General features: G+C 35.6%; 1 protein-coding gene across 2 annotated transcripts; it reads left to right on the top strand.

Annotated features, from left to right (window-relative positions):
* The first annotated feature begins 4,846 nt into the window (after positions 1-4,846).
* On the top strand, positions 4,847-22,726 carry ago (F-box and WD-40 domain protein 7). 2 transcript variants are annotated; one of them, XM_089714885.1, is made up of 12 exons: positions 4,847-5,012; positions 6,877-6,919; positions 6,992-7,717; positions 8,632-8,715; positions 8,925-8,969; positions 9,449-9,609; positions 13,025-13,240; positions 15,759-16,047; positions 16,637-16,818; positions 19,179-19,404; positions 20,113-20,323; positions 21,305-22,726. In XM_089714885.1, the coding sequence occupies exons 3-12, from the start codon at positions 7,004-7,006 to the stop codon at positions 21,589-21,591; spliced, it is 2,415 nt and encodes an 804-aa protein (XP_089571011.1). In that variant the 5' UTR covers positions 4,847-5,012; positions 6,877-6,919; positions 6,992-7,003; the 3' UTR covers positions 21,592-22,726. The 2 variants fall into 2 exon arrangements, with proteins under 2 accessions (XP_089571011.1, XP_089571019.1); XM_089714893.1 differs by lacking the exon at positions 4,847-5,012 and adding an exon at positions 6,537-6,631.
* The last annotated feature ends 225 nt before the right edge of the window (positions 22,727-22,951 follow it).

The following is a 22,951-nucleotide window of genomic DNA, read 5'->3' as shown; positions in this document are numbered from 1 at the left end:
GGCAACATATTGTGAGCAGCTAAGGGTGGAGAGGCGTCCCTGGACTTTAAACTACGATCACGCGCTCCCTGAGGGTCCAGCATCACGTGCCCACTCGCCACTTACGCTTCGCATCCACCCTTCGAGCTAAAAGCTCTCGCGACTCCACTCTGGCCGGCCGGTAAAGGCAAGCCAGAGGCGGGGGTCCTGTCCTCGTCAGGCTTCACTCCGACCGGCCGGTGAAGGCAAGCCGGAGATGAAGACAGGGGCCTCCCCCGGGAGCACTCGGTTCCCGCGGGGTCGCTACTCCCCGACACCCCGCCACAAGGTGTCCTGCGGGTTGACTGATTGCACGGGTGGAATATCTATTGTCACGTAGACAATAGATATTCCAACCGTGGGCGATGGGGTCGTCACATCCCTACGCCCTTATTATTATTATTATTAGTTTATGGTTGGTTCTTAATTGTTTGCTATAAACAATTGTTTGTTCGTAAATTGTTTATTAACATTAAGAGCCGATTTTTCAATGCTTGGATAAGACTTATCCGTCCAATAAAGTATTACACGATAATATCAAAATGTCACGTAAACTGTCAAATACGGGCAATTAGAATACGTTTTTAAAATGGTAGTTTTATACATTATTCGACGAATAAGTTTTATCCAAGCATTGAAAAATCGGCCCTAAATAAAATAAAAATATACTGTTTGGTTGGCCCCCCATTCAAAATTATTAATATTTTTTCCAATATTGAGTAGTTTATTAACATTTAGTATCGTTTGTTCTTCAATAAATAACGTTTGTTCGAACATTTAATTGCGTTTTATTGTTTAATTTGCAATTTTTAAATAATGTGAATGTAGAATTTATATTTTTGGTTTTATGGCATTCAAATGCTAAAAATAAATTTATAAAGAATAGAATAAATTCGATTGCTCTGGCGGGTCACGAGTGGCTGAGTTGGTCAGGCATCCGCCCCGGAATGGCTATGGAATTTATAAATTTATAATTTATAAATTTATAATGTGAATGTACATTTCAAAAAGGGTGTAAAAAATTTGCGGGGGCCAAGTTTGGTGAGCTGTCATTGTGCTGGTTGTGTTATTATAGTATTATGTATATTATCTGTGTCGCCGGTATAGGGCGTATTCAGAAAGAAAGCTTGAAACTTATAAGCGCTTATCGGCGCTTGTCATGTTCATATACAGGGTGTACCAAAAAGTAGTGATGAACGGAAGCTGAGAGGTAGAGGACCTAGAGGGCTATCCGAATCACCCCCATGTATGTCATGCGATTTTTCGTATTTTCGGAGTTATGACGTTTTTTTCAATTTTTCACCTATCGCCGAGTACGATGATATTGTCACTCATGCACACAAATTGTGGCATTCTCTCAAGTAGCCGAGGTCTTTTTAGTATTCCCATTGAAACAAATCAATGGGGTTTAGGTCGAGGGACCGTGGAGGCCAGGCTTTAAGGCAGGCGACAGGCGTCACCGGCGCATGCGCAGGCTGCAACGACCAATCCATCTTTCAGGGTATCTTTGCCCTTTAGCCTGGCCTGCACGGTCCCCGGACATAAAACCCTATTGATTTTTTTCCGTGGGGATACTACAAAGACGAGAGACTGCCACAATTTGGACGAAATAACCCGGAAATTCATAGTAGCAGAAGAAACCATTAAAAATGATAAAAGGGCATTCAGACATTTAAAAGACAACTTTTTACGGTGATGTCGCACTTGCATTGAGCAACAGCGGGGTTATTTTAAAAATTTCTGGTAATTAAATACCTATTTATTGGTTTTAATGATCATCATGTTAATTCAATTTTTGAACTTACCTGTCGGCGCAACGACGATAAACGACTACCCTCAAACTACTAAATAATTATAACTAGCTAAAGTTTACTTTGATCTTTTTAAATAAGTGGTTGATTCATTAATAAACCACTAATGAAATAATTAAATTAACGAAATAATTAATCTTTGTTAAAAATGATAAAAATTCATTGTAAAAATTCAAGTGGCAACACTCAAACTAATTCTTGTGAGTCATAGTTTGCTTTAAATGCGATCGTCCGACGGCACAGAGCCATAGCACAGAGCACATTCACTCGCCGGCCGTTGGAGCGTTCGGAGCTCTCTCTATAATTTAGACGTAGATTAAAAAGGCAGTAAAAATACCCACAGGCGTTTTTCTTCGAGTATGAGCGCCTGCTCTGATGATGGTGACGTCAGAATTGCTGACGTCACTCTGTTTAAAAATAGCCTTTGGGCCCTTCTTCCGTCATACCACATTTAGATTTAAATTTTTCGATTGAGCCTCAGGAAGCCTTCTGAATAATAAAATTAAATTTTCAGGGTAGCTATCTGGTAGATAGAGCAAATTTTTAAAAGTCAAACGGAAAACTTTTTTTATGTGATTTTATTTTTTACGGGCAAAATATTACCCAAAATTACCCAGTATGTTCACCACTTCAAGAGTGGTGAACATACTGGGTAATTTTATCTTTCTTGCCATTTAATTCTTTTTTTTATTCCATTAAAAGATCTAACGATAGTAAATGTTACCATATTGAATTGGCCTATCTTTCAGCTTAGCACACAAAAAAAATCAAGCATCTTCCGCAATTATTGACGTCAGCATGTGTGAAAATATCATCGTACTCGGCGATAGGTGAAAAATTGAAAAAAACGTCATAACTCCGAAAATACGAAAAATCGCATAACATACATGGGGGTGATTCGGATAACCCTCTAGGTCCTCTATAGGTCTACCAGAATCTGATGGCATATTTATATTTATAAAATAAAAGAATTTCATGTGGCAACTTTGACAACTATCAAATTGGTTGTCAAATTATTTGTCTTCTTCGCAGTTGATGAATAATTTTTAGGATTTTGTCTAAAAAATCTTCGAACATGTCGAAAAAGCGGCTGCGATCACAAGCAAGAGGTGTTGTTTACAATGTGTATAGAAAAATATTCGATGAAGAAGGGTCAGAAGTCAGAAATATAACAATTTTCAATTTTGAAGATTTTATTGGTAAATTTGACTTACCCGTTTTGATACTTTTAATTAAAAATATTATAAGTAGGTAACTATAATATTTTTTGTTGATTACAATATAATTTTATGAAAACTTATTACATGAGTTTCCAATACGGCTATTCGTCAAGTCTAAGCTGTCCAAGTCAACTTTATAATGTGTGTATCTGTTAATACTTACGAAAATAAACATAGTTTTATTTTATTTTTGTTTTATTTTAAAAAAAATTATAAGCAATCTAGATTTGATCTGCATTATCATTATATCCATGTCGTGGCCATATCGTAGATTTGCTCATTTCATGAAATGATTGATCATTTCACGAAATGGTCGCATTTCATGAAATGGCCAACATAGTTTGATCAGATCGTTAAATCGTCAATGTTTCACGATTTGGTCATCCACATTTGGCCAGATCGTATAAAATATAGAGAGTCCATAAAATATTTAAAAAATTCAGAATCTTTTAAGAACTTGTTTATTGTCATTTAAGTTAGTGCCGCGGCAGCGGCCGGTGAATGCCAGAAGCGAATGGTTTTTGCAATAGAAAACAGTTAGGTTAGGTTAGGTTAGACTTTAATAAACAACGCACGAGCCGAGCGAGCAAAGCGAGCGTGCCGCGGCAGCAGCCGCGGGCGAGTGCCAGTAGCGAATCGCTTTTTAAAAAAGAAACAATGATAATAATATAGTAGGATATTACGTAAATATAGTTATGTGTAGGATTTTAGACGCATTTTTTCTTCAATATAAGATATCCGCATTTTCCATAGTACTCGAACCTCTTCGTCTAAATTCTTTGCTATGACTTTCTTCATATTGTAATTAAACGAATTATGAAGTTTTTAACTGCAAATAATTAAATTTTCGCCAGCGGCCGCCATCTTATCACATAAACACAGCGCTTGCAGCGCGTCTACCAATAATTAATGTAACTATTTTACGATATGATCAAATAATTTTGATAATTTCATGAAAAAACCTCACGTTTAGTTGGCCATATCGAGAAACGATTTCTTATCATTGATCTGCTCAAACCACATCATGATGTGGCCAATAGACATTCAACCATTTCATGAAATGCGACCATTTCACGAAATGATCGATTATATCATGAAATGATCAAATCTACGATATGGCCACGACATCCATATTTTGACATGGCATAATGATAATGATTTAAACAAATATAGGTATGTGTAAATAATAATATGTCTAAAATACATATAAAACTAATATGTATAATTATTATACATGTAATTATGTAAATGTACCTACATAATATTAGTGGATATCTCATTATTAAGTACAGCATTGTCCACTTATGTAATGTGACTAATGATATTGAGGACAAAATAAAAAATAAGAAGTATCAAGATCGTTCAGTCCATTTTCCCTAGGGTTGCACACTCAAAATTTTGATTTCCCTAATTGCCATCAGATTCTGGTTTACCTATACCTCTCAGCTTCCGTTCATCACTACTTTTTGGTACACCCTGTATTTTCCTGCGCGGGTTACCAGCGCTGACAAGCGCCGATAAGCGCTTATAAGCGCTTATAAGTTTCAAGCTTTCTTTCTGAATACGCCCATACAATCTACTTTTTTAGAGAATTTTTTAGTTTTTTTCCCTTCTATAAAAATTGTTTATGTGGAATCGGTCTTCATTCAATAAAATTTTTGGCATCGTCAGACAAACAATGTGTTTATCTGTGGTGTTTATGGTAAAAAGGTTGCCCTCTCAGAAAATAATAGACAATATCGCAACCGGGCAATTTTAGGTTATGGCAATTAATTCACATGCTTCTATTTATTATGGCTGATGGCCGACCACGGGTGTTTGTCGTAAAAGTAGCTGATAGGTATACTACCTATAATGCTGCACACTGCACCTATTTTATAGGTTTTATTTAACAAGAAAAATGTTGCAATAACAAACACGGTATCCTCCAAATGAAGTAAACTTTGGTCTAAGTTGAGAACAGGTGAGTGATAAGGAAGTATTTGTAGCGGACGTGGTGTTAGTTTCTCATTACACTTTTTATGTTTTTACAATATATTCTTTAATATCCTTGTTATGAGCTTCTAGGGTGGAAATGCTTCTCTGCGCATGCAATGAACCCTAGATTATATAGGCTCAATCGAACGGCTGCACATAAAGGCATAACTTATAACATTTCGCCACGGACTGTTTGTCTATACGACCATACGTTTTTTTTTTGTTAGCACGGATGCATGTGAATTTTGTGTTCAGTTAAAAAAAATATTCTCACGGTCGGAGTCCTTTATCTCGCACTCATTTTTTTTCTCAAATAAGGACACATGGTTAGACTTCCTGTATTGGCGATGGGCAAAATACGCTTTTAAGAAATTGTAGAATGGAACGAAGCTGTTTATGCATTGTTTTAGTTATAAGTGCTTTATTATAAAATAAGTTTGTGTTATAAACAGGGCAGGAATAGTGAACATATGATTAAATTGGCCTTGATTGTGACAGTGGTAGACTATATGCATTGAGTGGTGGCCTTGTGGGACTCTGATTGCGAAGCAATTACGTCGTCGTGATGATTTGTTGTTTATAGTGGTACCCATTTGCACCTTGCTAATAATCATTTAACTTTTGGCTTTTCATAACTATCTTGTAGGTTATTCCTACAAATTAATTACAAATATTATCATTTTATATGTTCTATCACATAATGATATACCTATACTCATTCATTGTATGATGTGATTGATAGCATGAAATAATATTTTTTGCTTAAAATATAAATTATCATCTACAAGACTGATTCTCTGAGTAAAAGTAATTAAAAAGTGTGAATATGATCTAAATACTTTTTGTAATTGTTTGGCTCTAGTTAGTATCTACTTGTTGACTTTCCATATTCCTTTCATAGAAAATGTTTCAAGATAAGGTTTTACTTGCTTCATAAAAATTATATTGTAACTAGCGGCCCGCCCCGGCTTCGCCCGTGGTACATATGAAAAATAGATGTTGGCCGATTCTCAGACTTACCCGATATGCACAGAAAATTTCATGAGAATCGGTCCACCCGTTTCGGAGGAGTATGCAGACTAACATTGTGACACGAGAATTTTATATATAAGATTATTATATTTTTAGCAGTGATTTACGTTAAAGTCAATTCAAAAAGAATAATTAAAGAAATTATTGCTTTAATGATATTATGTTTATATATCTCTTTGATTTATATGTAAAGAGTATTAAAAATTATTTATATAATGTGATAAATTAGTATATTATAGCACTTGGTAATTGATAATTTAACTATTAAGTTCTTGTTCGAGAATGATTTGATGATGAATTATTATAAATTGTGCAGAAAGCATGCTACATAGGCTTGCTTTTATCATTTTTATGTATTGTATACTGCTTAATTTTGGCTTATTTATATCAAAATATAAAATACCAGATGATTCAGTTTCAAAATACTATTTATGTTACATATTTATATTTAACTCTATATCATTATATTTCTTTTGTTTGAATAGGTGGACAAAATAATATAACAACACACATGATTCAGAAGTTACTGTAGTCTCAAATTTTGTAAAAGTTGGACCAATTTGTACTTCATAGGTAACTTTTTTAATCTTTATTAAATTACTTCATGCTTAAAATAATGCCTCATGGCATAAATTTTCATATTATCATTCATTTCCTACATTTAAATTAATAACATAAAACAAGTAAACTTGTGCACATGAGTATTATTAAAGTGTGAGGTTTTGTCTATCATTCAAATAGCAAAGTATTTCGAGCGACTTGTTTTAATTATCTATGCCTCATACAATATGCTGATATTCCTGTTTGATTGTCTTTAGGTGTCATCTTATACATGCAGGGCTAATTGCAGAATCAGCAAATGTAAGTAAACTCAAATATCTGTCAAGTATTTATAATACCATTTTTAGGTACTGATAAATGAATTCTTTACAGAAAACCTCTAGAATGGAACCATCATGTTCGCATTCCAAATGTGACATCTTCGAGAAAAGTTCTTTTGGAAATAATGTAGAGAATAAGACTGATACTGAAGCCAGCGTTGTAGAAAAGTCAAACAACTGTAATGGAAGACAAAAAATTGATGACATAGAGAGAGAAGATTTTGAAGAAGAAAATAGACTATTAAAGCACTGCTCTAGCATGATAGTGGATGAAGAAATGGCAGCCACAGCCCACTATTCTGGGACCCTATCTAGTGCAAACTCAAGCCTAGCGTCTAGTTCTGAAACAATTTCAACTCTCTCAAATCTTATGGCAAATGACTTCAGCTTACCTGGATGTAGTAAAGATGATTGTGAGGGTAGTAATGCAACAATAAAAAATATGATTCATTCTAGGACAACATTATATACTGCAACAAAAGAGACATCGCCAAAAGAAGACTTTATGCAAAAGTTATTGAATAGCGGGACACAAGAAAAGAAAGAATTCCCAAAAGGGAAACTGTATAAAGGTGATTTAGATGGTAATAGTACTGAAACTACAATGGAAATTGATGCCATAAGTGGTCCATCTGGAAGAACTAATTCGAACGCCTCAAGTATTGCAAGTACTAGCCCAGACAGTAAAGAGTTCACAGTGCCTTCAACGTCAAATGCTGAAAAACTATTAGGACTGGATGATAGTAGTAAAAACGGAGAACGGAGTTCCAAATCCTCAGTAAGTTAATCAATTATTTTTTAAATTGACAATTTCCACATTCCACATCAAATGATTACAGCGATTGAACATACAGCTATGCAAAGTATTTATGCCTTACGTGTTAATTTTTACAATTAAAGGTTAAATATCACATTTTGCATACATATCACCCATTATTCTAAAGTTATGATTCACTAGCAAACCGGGCGAACTCCGTTTCGCCTTTTCTTTGCTATAAACCTCACGGAGCCCGAGACCTTTCCAACGAATGCAAAACCGTGGAAATCGTTTCGTGTATTCTGAAGTTATAACGTCAGCATGGAAAACCCGACTTATTTTTATATAGTAGATTTCCAACGAATGCAAAACCGTGGAAATCGGTTCGTGTATTCTGGAGTTATAGCGTCAGGATGGAAAACCCGACTAATTTTTATATAGGAGATATAAAATAAGCTAAGATTTTATCTAGTTGTATTATTATATTATGATTCTTTAAATTATCTGATTAATCATATTGTGAAGGTCTATAACTTAATTAAATATTGTTAATATACAATTCATATATATAACTATCATTTGCTGAACTTGTGTTGCAGATAACATTTTATTTATATAATAATGTGTATTGTCAATTGTTTATCATACATATTCAGAGATTAATGTACACAACTATTTTTCTAAATAATACTACAAAATGGTACGATATAATATGTTGTGATGTGGTTCAATTGCTTCAATAATGAAGAGTTAATAAAACATTGAATTGATATGATCGATCATACATTGCCTTCATGGGTTAATTTTTCGAGATAAAATGTACTCGTTCACGTTTAATTTTTATGAAATTGTTTATGTAATATATATGTTACATGCAAGGTAAAGAGGGAATTGTTTTCATATGAATGAATACTATTTTACTGTGTTAATTTTAGAGCTATCAGTACTGCGATCCAGATGATGATTCTGAAGAGGAAATCAATGAGGAGTCGTGGTGCACTTGCCTGAGCTCCCATGAGGTAACCGCCTTCTATACAAACAACTGTTTATTTCCAAACCTTCAATAGTATCATCATTACTGTGTAACCCTTCTGTACAAAATTATACTTCTCACATGTTTTATTTGCAAGTTTTGTGTATTATATTTTTTTTATTTAAATTAACTTCGCTTTTCATTTACTCATCATTTAGTGTCTTTTGTGAATGTTCTAATATGGATTATTTTTAGGATGATGAGGATGATGATGAACCGGAGCCCGATGACAGACTATGGGTAAGTGAAACATACAATAAATTGCATCTCATATTATAATGTTTTCGTTAGCTTCGTGTTCTATGTGTAAACCGAATCTGTGTCGTATTAGTGATCTTATGACTAGGCTATTTGGAATTATATTCAAGTACCAAGGTGGGCTTTAGTATGTTTATTATTATTTTCTTTAGCAAATTCAGTGTGGCCGTTTCAACTCTATAGCTCCCGTCAATTGTATTCCACACTGTTCTGAGTGCAACGTAATTAAACGACTGTAAATTATATTCATGCATTCATCGAGTTTAGTACTGATAATATATGTAAAGATTTGTATTGAAATCGCCTTAATAGAATTGATAACATGTCGCTTCCTTTTCGCGATACTACACCGATGAGACGGGTTCAAACCAGATTCGATGTATGTGTATCTATTAAAATTGCCATGGCGTTCGATGTAATGATGTATCAATGGTGTGCATTAATTGTATTTGTTTTTGCAGAGGAAAAGACGTCTCGAGCCTCCGCCGCCGCAGTCAGCTAAGAAGTTCTGTCCCGACGGCAGCATGCTGCCCTGTACGGGGGAGTGGAGCCCGGGCCTGCAGGGTCTGCAGCAGAACAGTATGCTCCAAGGACCGCCGGAACTTAAACAGTGGCTCAGTCGGTAAGAAACCGCATTATAGGTACAGACATACAGACATTTTACCAAGATAGAGCGAGTGATAAATTACACATTTTTATATAAATATTAAATATCTATTACGTTTCAATCTACTTAGATTGTTCTTTTCAGCGCGTATGCAAATGTTTTCTGTGAAAATGTATACATAGTGATAAGCGTAGGTCGTTTTCCCGTCATAATATGCGAATCTAGATTCATTCGTTTTATTCACGTAGGTATATGTTTATACATAGTAGTTGCGGGTCCAGACTTCACTCCAGGTAGTTTGCCAAATTTGCTTAAGTATTTATTAGGGTTTATTTTAATCGGTTGAAAGCATTTTTTCTTAATTGAGAACCAATTAATTTCAATACATTTCAATTAATTTCTATGAGCAGTACATTACAATGATGGAAATAATCGATCATGTATCACGCTCCTTGCAATTTTCTTGTTACGAATAGTTGGAATTCCAATAAAAGTTGGCAGAGACGGAGACATAGTCGCGGGGGGTCGCAAATCGAGTTACAAAACGTAAATGTCAGGTGTGCAAATTGTTTAATGTTTGCATATTTAAGACCGCATTAAGACGCCTCCGAGCTTTGTTTATTTTTAGTTAATACTCGTGTTTACTAATTGTGTAAAGTGAGATACTAATTAATCCCTTGAAATTGTATTTCGCTAAAGAAGATAAAAATACTCTTAATACCTACAGCTTGTAATACTCCTACATGTACAGTAACAATGTTTTTGTTTCGAATTCTGATAAGTTAAAATAGCTTTTTTGTTTTATGAAAGACGTATTTCAATTATATAACACTTGGGCAGCAAACATGGAAAAGTTTGTGGCAAATCCCTGTTACGATATGTTTATTATACATTAAAATGGAACGCCAACTTCCCAGAAGTATTTGTTATTTAAATCGATCTGTTTAAATTCGCATTTGGTATTCGAATACATTTGACACGCCGTGCAAATATATGACTCGTCACAAATGAATTGCAAATAATTTTTCTGGTATGGGATCGGACGTATCAATATCTCACAACAATCTCGTATAGGAGCTACCAACGTTGACAAGAGAGGATTTTAGTATAGTTGGTTCTTTGATATACTGTTTCTCTTCCTATTTCGGTTAGAGTCCGGGCTGTCTGGCTGGCCGCAGTGGTTGCGTTTATTAGTGCGCATCTTATCTGCACAGGAAAATATCCGTAATTTAAAGTCATTTATTAACGCGTAATTTTTAATCTTTTGCCTTTAGATAGATCCATCAGAAATAAATTTTTTATTGCAAGACGTTTTTTTCGTTGTTAAATAGGTGCCAGACGCAATTTTTTATTTCAAAATCATTAAAATGTCATCGAAATAAGTGAAATTCCATCAACTTGAGTCCCCGTGAAGGATATACTATGTAAGTATAATATTCATTTTACTATTTACAATTTTTTAGCAACAATCTACCATGGTGCCTCCTTTTCCCAACGAACCTCAAATAGGACGTTAATGTAAACTTGATAAAAACCAAATATCATCAAATTTATATTAATACCCAAAAGTGTAATAAATATGAAACCATCTATTAAAAATATTAGTTTACTAATTATTCAATATAAGTATTAAAAAAGGATAATATAATATAAGTAATAAAGTTATTACTTACCTTTTAAGCGGACTCATGTTGATATAATTTCACTTATTTCGATGACATTTTAATTATTTTGAAATAAAAAATTGCGTATGGCACCTATTTAACAACGAAAAAAACGTCTTGCAATAAAAAATTATGTCTGACGGATCTATCTAAAGGCAATGATTAAAAATTACGCGTTAATAAATGACTTTAAATTACGGATATTTTCCTGTGCGCACTAATAAACGCAACCACGACCGCCAGCCAGACAGCCCGGACTCTAACCGAAATAGCAAGAGAAACAGTATATCAAAAACCCAACTATACTAAAATGACTTTTTTTAAAACGTTAATAGCTCCCGTACCATATACGTATAAACATTATATTGAACACGACTGAAAAACGTATCTATTATTTTGAATTTACCCAAGACATTGTGTTTCTTGCAGTTGTATTCTATCGGGCCACCTTTGGACGTATATAATTGTATAATTTATTGCGCCTCCATTCAAAATCTTGAACGTTCAGCAGTTAAATGTACGGACACAATGGCTTTGGATCTCTTTGTATCATACATAAAAGAGGACCGTTTTCCACATTTCGACTATAGAATGGAATTTAGGTTTAAATAATGGTTTTAAGGCCGTGATTTTTATTTTTATTGCTTAAAAGTGTGCATATTCTTCACATGAATTATGATACGACTTCACGTATTTAACCTTCATTAATTTGAAATAAATTCTGCATTTAAGATGAAACATATGTTATTTGTGCTCATTATTTTTCTATGCAGTCATCTTATATAAAATGACCTTCTGTGACATGCTATTAAAGCATTGCAACATTTTTTTTATTATATTCGTCATTACGAAGTGGTCACCATGTCCTTAAATTAAATAAGAAACTTACTTAGTCTGATCGTATGTTCTTATGATCGTTATTACGCATGATTCGCTGAAGGAATACATTTAAAAAGGATGAATGGACTTTTTATATGATTTTTGTGTGCGTAGAATGAAGCTGTGATATCATAAAATACATATAGACATTTATTCGTATTCGGATCTATATCATTCCAAAACGTAAAATTAGCATAGCAACAGACAATCTAACTATATTGTTGACTATAGGTACTCCAGTTGTTGTATTGTTATACTATCCATGTCCATATAAAGCGTACTATGACACCATGTGTAATTTTGCAACTAATAATAACGCTTAATGTCCCTAAGATTCTATTACCTCCTATTACTGAGCACAGCTAAAAGTCGTTGGTATGATATGCGCAGTAATCATCTAATCTCGTGTTACATTTCTGCTAATATGATAGCTTATATTGAAAACTAGCTGTGCCCTGCGGTGTTACCCGCAGTGCTCCGCTCCTGTTGGTCTTAGCGTGATGATACATAGCCTATAGCCTTCCTCGATAAATGGGCTATCTAACACCTAAAGACTTTTTCAAATCGGACCAGTAGTTCCTGAGATATGCGCGTTCAAACAAACAAACATACAAACAAACAAACTCTTCAGCTTTATAATATTAGTATAGATAAGAGCCGAGCGAATAGTGCGCGGTATATTACGCAGAATAGAGAATAGACAATAATGTAAATCCCGATTGAAAAACGGCCATCTTTATATCTACATATTGTTTGCATCTTATCAACATTGTTTTTATCCTCAATAGTTTGTGTGGATGAGCTATCTTAGAATGAAGTTTTAGGTTAGTTTCAGGAATAGGATATATTAGGGCCTTTTTTCATTTCTAAACCCCGTATTTTCTTAGATTCCAGTCGTGGTCGAACAGCGAAAAGATCCAAGCGATAGACGCTTTGATAAGCCGCTGCGCAGCTGGCCACGTGCGTCACATGATGAAGGCGATCGAGCCGCTGTTCCAAAGGGACTTTATATCGCTGCTGCCCAAGGAGCTGGCCCTCACGGTGCTAGGGTACTTGTCTCCGAAGGACCTTCTGAGGGCCGCGCAGACTTGCCGGTATTGGAGGTAAGTCATGTCGGTGAAATGGTATTGGACTTTGGACGATATGAATGGGGAATCCCGTTGTGATTAGAATATGCAATAAAAAAAATCTTGCTATATGCGTTGTTATTAAAGTTGTTGTGATAAGACCATTTTAGATATCAGCTACTATGCTGAAAAGTAAACACATAATAAATAAATGTATTATATAATATTTGAGTAGCATTCAAAAGTAGAATTACGCGAGATTACATTTTTATTCCAGGAAGAAATATGGATTTTAGTTGGTGAAAAATGAGTATATACTAGACAATGCGTATTTTAGTATTTTCTTTAAATACTCTTAAAACAAATGTATACGGTTCTTTAGCAGTCGTTAATTATGTATTTCTATAAACGTGTTGAATTATTTTATTTAAATAAGTCTAAAGTAAATATCATGAGAGACAATACGTGACTTTGAAATTTGTACTAATTGTACTTTCCACAATATGTATTTATTTACTTGTTACCTACTTTCCACTATCTGTGTGAAACAACAAGCAGAATGATGTCTTATTTTTTCTTATTTAAAAGTTTCGCTTGCTTTACAATTATATGTATTAATGTGATTGTAACAATGTGACCATATCTATTTCCATTTTTAACCAACCCAACCAAAATCCTTTGTTGTGCAAATAACAGAATTCACAAAGAACACCGATTGTGTATCTCAACAGACAAAAGTACCATTACAAAACAAGTATACACTTTAACCTTAAATTTGTTTATCGCAAATTGTGTTCATTCATCGATGAGTCACCATTAAAATCAATGATATTTTATGTATAGATACGTTATATACTCACAATATACCCAAATAAAATGCTCCACATGCAGCGGCAGGCACACACAAATACAAGTTTCATTTTACTTAATTTATTACATTGACAGACTGTATAAGAGAGATGGCTACAATAAAATGATATAAACAAAAAAGACAGAAGATAGTTTGTCTCTCCCGCACAGGTGTAAGCAAGCGTCATAAGAATTCACCAATGAAATAAAAATAAGTAAATAGTTGCCATGGCAATTGGCATAGACTAATGACACAGAAGGTTCATGTATACATGTTTACGTTTCCTGCACTCGTAAACAAATATGTGACAATTTCATTTACTAAATTTAATTATTATTATGAATTTATATTAAAATGATAAAAACTTTTTTGGGGATATAACTATTAAGTATTTATAACTGCTGTGGTGTTCGTTTTTGGTCAGGGAGTAGATGTGATAATCATCATCAAAATTTCACCCGATATGTCTATCACCCACTGCTGAACATAGTCCTCCTTATAGAACTCCATAAGGACCGATCTTACGCTATACGTCTCAAGGCAGTTCCCGGAACCCGTACGAGGTCATCACTCCACCTTGTAGGATATAATAATAGTGGTGCCTAGATGAAAAAAGGAATGAGAAGTCTTTTTTTATCGAAAACACACACAACACAAATAAAATTTATGTTCAATAGAAATTTATGTACAGAAAACATTTACAGAAAAGCAAATAGCATTTTTCGTCAGTAGCGTTAATCTTTTCTTTTTAATGTATATTCATCTTCATTTTTAAAATGGTTACTGCATATCCTACTACTACTTGAAGTTTAAAGGCATCCATGTTCGTCGCAAGTCATGTTCGCACCTTTGTTGACGCACAACTGAGATAAAATATTGTAGATTCACATAAATTGATTCATATCTATGTACTTATTCTTCTCAAGATCTATGAACAGCAGTTTATAGACGGGAACAGACTGATTATAATGATGTTGTAGGATGTGTCTGTATTTATTTAAATGGATTTGTGTTAATTTATCAAAATCTGTATTTTCCTCATGTGTGTCCAAACAGGCTGGAAGACAAACAAACTAACAAATGTTATAAAAATGATTTAAACATGTTCAGGTAACCATAATGAGTCGCCAGGGTTGTTTTATCTTCAATGTACAAACATTTTTGCCTTCAAGATTTCATTGTATATAATAAATAGATATATTTGTTAATTACATGCACTGTGTGGAATTTAAATATAAAAATAGTCGAGTATTTACCCAAATCGATATTAATAAAATAACCGTTCTATTTTCAACAAAGGTATCTACATGAACATAATCTTTGAACACAGTATACGCTAGCTTTGTCACACTAGTGGTTGAAATAATGTTTTATCCCTTTCATCATTTCAATGCAAGTGTCATTCATAAAGAATTGCAAAATGTTATTTTTTCATTTAAACTGTGATTATTTAATATATTTTCCTGTGATATGATATTCCTTTATCCTTTATTTTTTTGCACTCCCTGAAGACACAGGAAGGCATATTCGACAACTTTTATGTTCCTACTATCGACACGTGCGCTCGCTGGGACTGGTTACAATCTGACTGATTGCATTGGTCCCAATCAGGACCAATTCACGGAATCCGTTTTGGTGCGTTGGTGGCGTATCTACCTCTTGTTTGTATATATAATATGATTGATTAAAATGGTCAAATTACAGATTCCTCGCTGACGATAACCTACTATGGAAGGAGCAGTGTCGGCGCATAGGTCTCACGACCCTCAAGAAGATGCCGCGATCTTTGCCCAGATGTGCCAGCCCTTGGAAGGCGGCGTACATGCGACAGTCACTGATACAAGACAATTGGCTCCACAAACCCGTGAACAGTCCCATAGTGATGAGAGGGCACGATGACCACGTGATCACATGCTTGCAGTTCTATGGAAATCGCATATTAAGCGGCAGTGACGATACCACGCTGAAGGTGTGGTCGGCTATTACGGGGAAGGTTAGTATTAAAGGCATTGTATGAAAAAACAAAACAAAAGTTGGTTTTATGCCTTGAAAACATATTGTTTTATGCGTAGTTACATACAGATGAAATTAAACAATATATTTTAATAATTGTTTATTGTTATTAAATGTGTAAAAAATTTTATGACTTTCAAAACTTTCTCGCTAACAAAACATCTCTATTATCATTTCTTATATTTTCGTTATTCATCATTACCTATATAAGTATTTCTGTCTGACGTACACCAAAACCGTTTAGACCATATTATATGAAATGAAATGATTTATTTGTATGAATTGTGGTTACAAAGCAAAGTTATAATAAATTTCACGTCCGCACAGTTCGCCAACAATTGGCATACAAATATTTAAATTTTATAATTTAAACTAATTCACGTAAGTTATTATTTAAGCAATATATTATTTACATTAGTTCATTTTACATTATAAATTATAATATAGCAATATGACAATTTGATTATCACATTCTATTACATTATAATTATACACCTCGATTTTATTCTATTTTTTATGACCACATATCACACACACTCGAATTTATTATATTTTTTTTTTATTTCTAGTGCCTCCGCACGCTGGTCGGTCACTCTGGCGGCGTGTGGTCGTCCCAAATGATCGGCGACCTCGTGATCAGTGGGTCGACAGACCGCACCCTGCGCGTTTGGAACGCGAAGACCGGCCAGTGCCTGAAGGTGCTAGCCGGGCACACGTCCACCGTGCGGTGTATGCACTTGCACCAGAATAGGTATGAATTGATGAATGAGTGAAAATATATTATTTGCACCAGTAACTAAATAATACCAACGTACAATACAAATGGCTTATCGCTAATACAGCGATGTAGGAATGTTATACCAAAGGCATCAGCGAAATGTACCCTATGAAGGTTTCCAGAATAGGGAGGTTTGGTTTAGAAATATTCCAGAATAGGGAGGTATTGTTTGGTGGAGGTCAGCTTCAAATATAGGTAAAATTTGGTTGACGTAGTGGAGTTCTTGCAGAGAAGTTTCGCCAGAATAAATAAACTTTTAGAATATTATGGATACTCCAGACTAGACTAGAATGGGAATAAAGGAGCTTTAATGTGATCTGTGGATTGTATGTATAATATTGCTAAGCGGTTTATTTTATTGAAATAAACCGCTTGAAACTTGTTATTTATTGCATAAAGGCGAGATTATTAGAAAATATAAATGTTATAATTTAGAATATAGAATATATTTGATCATAGAATGTATATTTTTAAACTGCTGTGCGATGTTAATATGCGATTTTGTATATTTAGCTCTGCTGTTTTCAATGTAGCATTGCCAATTTAAAAAATTATGTAAATTTTACATTTTATTAACTTGTCAATAATTCTACGCTATTTTGCTGTGTATTTTTATTATTTTTTTATTATTTAATATAAGAATATATGCAATATCTGCAATTTTCTCCGGATGCAATATCACGCAAACTGATAACCTTTTCTATGAACCAAACATTCTGATTATAACATCACATCATTGAGACATATCAAGGTTCTTTAGTTGTGCATTATTTCTGTTGTATATTTTATGTGTCGTTAGGTCATAATAATATCAAATCAGCTGTTTTTTGTTAAGTATTTTATTGTTATCCCCTTTGTTATGTCTCTTTTAGTAATTTAAATAAACGGGATAGCATCAAAACGGTTATTCTGAAAAAACATCATAAAAATAATGAAGATCCTTTATTGTATTATGCAAAAATAAATACATAAATAATCAATTGCTTTTCGTTTGTCTCGCTAAATTAAATTTTGATTTTGAAATGTTTGTGGTAGTCCAGGGAAGGCTTAAGCGGCGAAAAACATAAAAAGTAACGGGTGATACAAAGTTCACCCGGACCTCTAGTAATTAATAGATGTTATCTGTTTTCTATTGTATAGTTTTAGAACCGAGGGGTTCTGAGTTTGAACACCGGTGGTGACAAACATAAATGAATATCGCAGTCTGGCAGGAGACCTATCAGTGAAATGGATGCACAATGCATCTGCCCCACATCAAAACTGGGACACTTTATATTTTTTGATCGTATATATTGAATAAAGTACTATAGTAGAGCCATTTTAATAGGCAACATTTGACAGTTCAACAAAATTCAACAACGTAACCTAGTAACGACGTCATTGAATAACATGATATTTCGTTTTGTTAGAACTGCACATTTGCTTAACTTTTTTCAATTACGATTACATATTTATAATAATAATGACCGATACAAGTAATTTTAGGATTTGATTTTACTGATAAACCATTCTAAACATAATAAACAATTTATGATTTAAAGAACTGACGTCGCTACAATTTTGTGTCAATAAACCTTTTTTCTTTTTAAATACCAGAGACGTTACTCTAAAAATCGAAATCTGACATCTAGAATCGAATGCATTGATTACTTGGGAATAAAAATCGAAAAAATGATCATAAATTATTGACATGTGTTTCAAGTTCGATTGACAAATGTTTCAAGTCCGTATCGATTGATTCACTTTAATCGATGTTTTTAAGCAGGTTACCACCCTATGAAGATAAAATTGATAGACGTCAAATGTTGCCTATTAAATTGGCTCGACAATAGGACATGTAGGAGTATAGTAAAACTAATATCGGGAGAAATACATATATAAAATTTTAAATCGTACCCTTGGATGCCTTCACTTAAACATTTTAAGTCCTATAATTTATTCTACACTTGATTCAGTTTGAAAACATTGCTTAAAGAATATAGTTTGCTAGACGTCCTTTTAAATAAGACAATGAAAACATTAAGTATTTCCACATGTTTATTGTGTTCTGTGTGTGTTTTTAATTTAAACATAATATATAAACATATATTAGGCGAATGTGTGTTTCACTTTTGCAAACGTTCCGTTTGTAAATAATTGCTGGCGACTTTAGTTTTAGGTATTTTATATAGTTTGTAATAGGTCTAATCTACCTGAATGAAAGATGTACAATTCTGTTGCATTGTTGTATTCAGCAAAATTTTCACAAAATCGAAGCAGTTACAACTGAGTAGCTAGTTCTAAGTTTCAGTAGTTGCCAGTTTCCTCTACATAATATAATGTTTTGTCACCAGGGTGGTATCTGGTTCACGGGACGCTACACTCCGCGTCTGGTCCATACCCGATGGGCGCTGTTTACGCGTGCTCGTCGGCCACTTGGCGGCAGTACGGTGCGTGCAGTACGACGGCAAGGTCGTGGTCTCCGGCGCGTACGATTACTTCGTGAAAGTGTGGAATCCCGAGACCGGGGAGTGCCTGCACACCCTAGCCGGACACACGAATAGGGTGTACAGCTTGCAGGTGAGATTTGGGACTGTTTTCCCGTCCGACTAGGGCCCTTCCGGCCTGCTCCACTCAAGCGACAGCCCAAGCCGAGGTTCGAGATCCCCGTCAAGGGGGGATGCCCTTGTGCATGTCGCTACTAGAGTGAAACTTCAGTACACCCATGCGTCCGCGTTAAGATGTAGAAGCCCTTCTGGCTAACATCGAGAGACAACACACACAAAAAGGGACTATTTAATACGATTTTGCGGGTGTTATCTACTATATAAAAATAAGTCGGGTTTTCCTTCCTGACGCTATAAGGCTGCGTTTCCATCTGCAAGAAAACTTCCGCAAGAAATGTCCGAGAGTCTGTCTGACAGCAGCTTTCAAGTCTACTTGCAGGTGGAAACGGCGGCCTTAGACTTGCAAGCTGCTGTCAGACAGACTGTCGGACATTTCGGCCTAACTCCAGAACGCACGAACCGATTTCCACGGTTTTGCATTCGTTGGAAAGGTCTCTGGCTCCGTGAGGTTTGTAGCAAAGAAAATTCAGGAAACATTTCAACGGAACAGCAGGAAAACCGGGAAAATCATTTTTCACATACAGCGCCTTATGTAACATTTCGTTTGGTATTTAAACTGTTGGGTACTTTTAAAGATATAATCATACATGCATACAGACACGAGACGCGACTTTTTATACTATGTACAGTGATAACTATACATAAATGCTCTAAATTCCAGTTCGACGGTATCCACGTGGTCAGCGGTTCGCTGGACACCTCGATACGCGTGTGGGACGTAGAGTCTGGCCAGCTGAAGCACACGCTCACGGGCCACCAGTCGCTCACGTCGGGCATGGAGCTGCACTCCAACATACTCGTCTCCGGGAACGCTGATTCGACGGTCAAGGTCTGGGATATCACCACGGGCCACTGCTTGCATACTCTGTCTGGTAAGTAATAAATGCAAGCCTACACATTTAGAGCGGCCGTACACGGGCGGCTCGAGCAGTTAACGGCTGAGCGACGTACACAGACTGCTCCAGCGGTCGGTCATTGACTGCTCGAGTTATCGCTACAAACCGCGCAGTTGACGGCTTGAAGCGGTCGCGACTGCTCGAGCAGTCCGTGTACGGCAGTGAATGTCCATAGTTCACCGCGCGGTCGCGGCTTCAAGCCGTCGGTCTCAACTGCGTGAAGCGGGCCGTGTACGGCCGCCCTTATATTGCTAGTTACTTATAGCTAGTTTTAATACTAGATATCAATCCAAAAACTGCAGATTTAGGATTGATAATTTGTTGTACATAGCTTTATTACTTAAATGTGTTAGGACAAGAAAGCAATCATAAGTTCAACGCATTCGAAAAAATCTTCATCTTCATTGCACGTCATTACGGGTAAGACTGATATTGTAACCTAGCTAATTAATTACTTAGTATAGTACTGATTCAGTGTCTATATCAATATATTTAAAATTACTATCTATTTCATTGCTTCTTAGAGCACTTATTGTGTTTGTATATTTGTTTTAATGAATAAGACTATGTATCACAAGATCAGAAATCGTAAAATACACAGGGTGTCTAAAAATATCAAGCTCATAAAGAATATTGAACCGACTTCAAAATAGTAGCAGGTTCTCAATTTGGTGTATTTTTGTAACTTCATAACTTTTTATGAGGTAAATAAGTTTTGATGATGCGTTTTGGTTTCGATTTTATTTGAATTGCCGTTCTCATGATTGTAGTCCTAAAGATCGATCTTGATATAGCATATTGAATTCACTTGTGCGCTTGGGAAGCGCTTGACCACAATCTCACCTGATGGAAAGCTAAGATGTGGTCTAAGATGGTATGCGCTTCCCTAGTAGGTACCGGTTCACTCAAAATATAAATTTGGATATGTTTAGTTAGTGATGTTTTACAATCCCGTAGGTCCAAACAAGCACCAGTCGGCGGTGACGTGCCTGCAGTCGAGCAACCGGTTCGTGATCACGTCGTCGGACGACGGCACGGTGAAGCTGTGGGACGTGCGCACGGGCGAGTTCATCCGCAACCTCGTGGAGCTGAGCTCGGGCGGGTCGGGCGGCGTCGTGTGGCGCATCCGGGCCTCCGCCACCAAGCTCATCTGCGCCGTCGGCTCGCGTAACGGCACCGAGGAGACCAAGCTGCTCGTGCTCGACTTCGACGTGCCCGGCGCCTGCCGCAAGTGCGACGAATAGCATAGACTCAACCGGCGCCTCTTGCGCCGATACGCCAACCTGTACGCGCCCTGGCACTGCTAGTAGCCGACCCGCGCGGGAGTGGACGCGCCTCTACGGTCCCGCGGAATACCCTGAATACTCAGGGTTTTGTATCGTACCCTATATACGCGACTATAGTTTACATTCGTCCACTCCCGTCTTCCAAGGAAACGTACTGACAAAACTGCTATTGTCGATAAAAACGCATCGATTGAGTGATTAATTAGGCCACTATATGAAATTATCAAACGGGCGAAATGACATATTTAAAATTTTAATCGAATAATGTATCAATCTGACCACACAATTAATTTATTTTTGTAATCTATTATTATTATCATGTTTAATTTTAACTGTAACATTTGATATATTGTTCTAAGTAATCACTAGGTCCATATCAAAGCTAGATGTAGTCGGCGAAGTGCCTCCCGGGCCGTGCAGGGCTCGACGTGCTCTGCACGATAATTCTATCTGATTACCTGCATACATTCAATACCAATATGATACCATTACATATTATACTTAGTCCTAAGAATTGAATTTCAGTTGGTTTAAAATGATGGCTGCCATCGTGCATTACCAAATTTAGGTTCTGAGTGGTATGCTTCATTGTTCCAAAGAGTACGAGGATATCGGATTTTAGCTTTAGTTTAGAATAATGAAGTTCGCACTGGTCAGTGTAGCTGATCGATATTTTATTTTACATTGGTTTTTCATTCCGTATGCTTATAGCATTATTCATATCACGTGAACTTTAACGATCGGAGATATAGAAATTTCAATGTGTGCGTTTATTTAAGATTTTAATTTAATTTTTGAATTTTAAAAGTTTCGTTTTAATTTTGTATACATTTTTGTTCATCTGGAAATTTGTCCAGTGAATAATATCATTGTGTCATTTAATTGTAAAATTTTTTACGAAATTTAATTTTAAATTTTGTATGACCCGTTATATATTATAATTGTGAGTGTTATTTATATGCATAATAATTTACCTTGACATGTCAATTAATTTGTTTAAGCAATATGTAAACGTATTTACCAGTGAATATATTATATATAATATTAGTAAGTCCAATGTAATGCGACATTTATGATGTGTTAGAGCGTATACGCACTATGCGGGTAGCCGCATTGCGGGTAGCCGTCCGGCTGACCGCAAGCACAATTATGTACGTAATATTCATTTCTATGCGCACTGTGCGGTCTGCGGTAGCCGCATCGCAGTGCGCATAGAAATGAATATTACGTACATAATTGTGATTGCGGTCAGCCGGACGGCTACCCGCAATGCGGCTACCCGCATAGTGCGTATACGCTCTTAGCGAGTTATTGCAAT

This window comes from Colias philodice, chromosome 1 (assembly GCF_061535455.1).
Source record: "Colias philodice isolate Cphi_HAF_F1 chromosome 1, ilColPhil1 Martin Lab GWU primary, whole genome shotgun sequence".
NCBI classification, from domain to species: Eukaryota; Metazoa; Arthropoda; class Insecta; order Lepidoptera; family Pieridae; genus Colias; species Colias philodice.
This window is presented reverse-complemented; position numbering and strand designations above follow the sequence as displayed.

What these genes read in the sequence shown, in the direction of transcription:
- ago (XM_089714885.1), top strand. Translation starts at nt 7,004, where the DNA reads ATGGAACCATCATGTTCGCATTCCAAATGTGACATCTTCGAGAAAAGT. An exon ending in CTTAAACAGTGGCTCAGTCG is followed by an intron (nt 9,610 to 13,024) that starts GTAAGAAACCGC and finishes GTATTTTCTTAG; the next exon opens with ATTCCAGTCGTGGTCGAACA. An exon ending in ATAGGGTGTACAGCTTGCAG is followed by an intron (nt 19,405 to 20,112) that starts GTGAGATTTGGG and finishes TCTAAATTCCAG; the next exon opens with TTCGACGGTATCCACGTGGT.